Source organism: Monoraphidium neglectum (genome assembly GCF_000611645.1).
Source record: "Monoraphidium neglectum strain SAG 48.87 unplaced genomic scaffold scaffold02877, whole genome shotgun sequence".
Classification (NCBI taxonomy): Eukaryota; Viridiplantae; Chlorophyta; class Chlorophyceae; order Sphaeropleales; family Selenastraceae; genus Monoraphidium; species Monoraphidium neglectum.
Genome location: NW_014010751.1, coordinates 1 through 1,831, shown reverse-complemented (window position 1 = coordinate 1,831; position 1,831 = coordinate 1). Strand labels below are relative to the sequence as shown.

The 1,831-nt window shown below is 65.7% G+C and overlaps 1 protein-coding gene across 1 annotated transcript; it reads left to right on the top strand.

Annotated features, from left to right (window-relative positions):
• Positions 1 to 297: 297 nt before the first annotated feature.
• On the top strand, positions 298 to 1,750 carry MNEG_11717 (sulfate adenylyltransferase; the record flags this gene model as incomplete). The annotated part of the gene is made up of 4 exons (XM_014039809.1): positions 298 to 467; positions 797 to 982; positions 1,441 to 1,582; positions 1,703 to 1,750. The coding sequence occupies 4 exons, from the start codon at positions 298 to 300 to the stop codon at positions 1,748 to 1,750; spliced, it is 546 nt and encodes a 181-aa protein (XP_013895263.1).
• Between the last annotated feature and the right edge of the window lie 81 nt (positions 1,751 to 1,831).

Here is a 1,831-nt window from a genome sequence, read left to right as displayed (position 1 = left end):
ATGATGATCGATGCAACTGGGACAGACTACCGTAGAGGATCGTGCACAACCTTCATACATGCATTTTAAATACAAGAATTTTTAACAAGGACCACCATAGGTTTATTGGTCGGGGCCAGAGATGACGCAAACCGGGTGACTGTTGTTGAACCGGTGTCTTGCTGGTGTGTGCAGCAGCCAGCACACAAAGCGCGAGCCTTGCCCCGTGATCCTTACCTTTTGAAGCGAGCACAGGAACGTTTTTCGTCCTGCTGTCCCGAGTTCTCTCGAGCTGCATCGCGACACTCTGCACACACTATGGCCTCGACTCTGGCCGCCGCGGGGGCTCGCTCCGTTGTCGTGCGCGCTGCGCGTGACTCGATGCGTGTGGCCGTTCCGGCACCCGTCTGCGCGGTCAGGGCTCAGCCCAGGGGGATGGCTGCTCGCCAGCAGTCTGCTGAGGGCCGCAGGGGCCTCGCCGTGACACGGTGAGCGTTCGATTTTACTTTGTAGATCGCGTCCCTTGCTACCCTGGGCAATGTGCAGCGCGCGCTGCCTTGCCGCCAGCGCCGCTCAGTGAACATTTCGCTGCGCCTTGGGCCATCTGGCCGCATTTGGCATCCTAGGATGCACCCCCAGAGGCGCTGTAGCACGCAGGCACACACGCGTTGCAGCGCGTCGCTCCACCAAACTGCGTTCCATGCCTCCCTCTGTGCCTCGCTCGCCTGCCTGCGCTCCTTTGCGGGCGCGCCCGTGCGCGCGTCTGCCGATTCGCCCTCTCCCAAACCCCCTGAACCTCGGCCCCCCCTGTCACCAGGCTGGCGTCGGTGGCCGAGGCCAAGCCCGCGGCCCTGACGGCGGAGGGCCTGCAGGCCCCCCACGGCGGCAAGCTGGTCAACCTGCTGGTGCCGGCGGAGGAGCAGGCCGCCCTGGTGGCGTCCACCACCACCACCCTGGAGCTCAGCGACCGCAACGCCTGCGACGTGGAGCTGCTCACGGTCGGGTGCGCAGCACCACACAGGGCACAGGGCCGCGGCCGGGCTGCACGGGCCTGCGCAGCGCAGCGCCTGGTGACCCGAGGGGGTCGGGGGATATTTCGCAGCGGCTGCTGGCGCGTGTGGGGCGCCATGTGTGTCAACATAGGGGCAACTGGGCAGGCAAGCCCCATGGGACCGTGACCCGCGAACGAGGGCGGCTTCGCAGCCAGCCAAGCCTGCCCGGAGCAGTCAAGGCCATACTCACCCCGGTGGCCATGCTGCTGGCGCCAGCTTGCAGTGACGCCATACGCCATCTGCCGCCGTGTTGGTCGACACAGCTGGCGCATGCGCCTGGACGCCTGCTTTTCAACAGCAGTGCTGCAGCGTCCTACCTAGATGGACCGCCCCGACCCCGCTCCAACACGGCCCCGTTTAAGACACTTTGCTGCCCCCCTCTCCCCCCTCCTCTCTTGGTGAACCCCAGTGCCTTCTCCCCCCTGGAGCACTTCATGTCCCAGGAGGAGTACGACAGCGTGGTGCGGGACATGCGCCTGCCCAACGGCCTGCTGTTTGGCCTGCCCATCGTGCTGGACACTGACCGCGAGGACCTGAAGCTGGGGGACAAGGTGCGTTTGGGAGGGGGGGTGCTGCAGGAGGGTCCGTGGCAGGGAGTTGGGACCGGAGGGCGACGAGGCCAGTGTTGGGGTGGGGCCGGCTGGGATGCGCGTCACTGATCGTTGCCGCAGCAGCCCGCGCGGTATGGCAGGTGCCGCATAATCGTGCCTTGGTTTTGAGCCTTGCCCATCAGCTTTTCCGCAGGCATGCCCCCTCTGCCCTCTCCCGCACCTCCTGAACACGTGCAAACACTCCCCCCC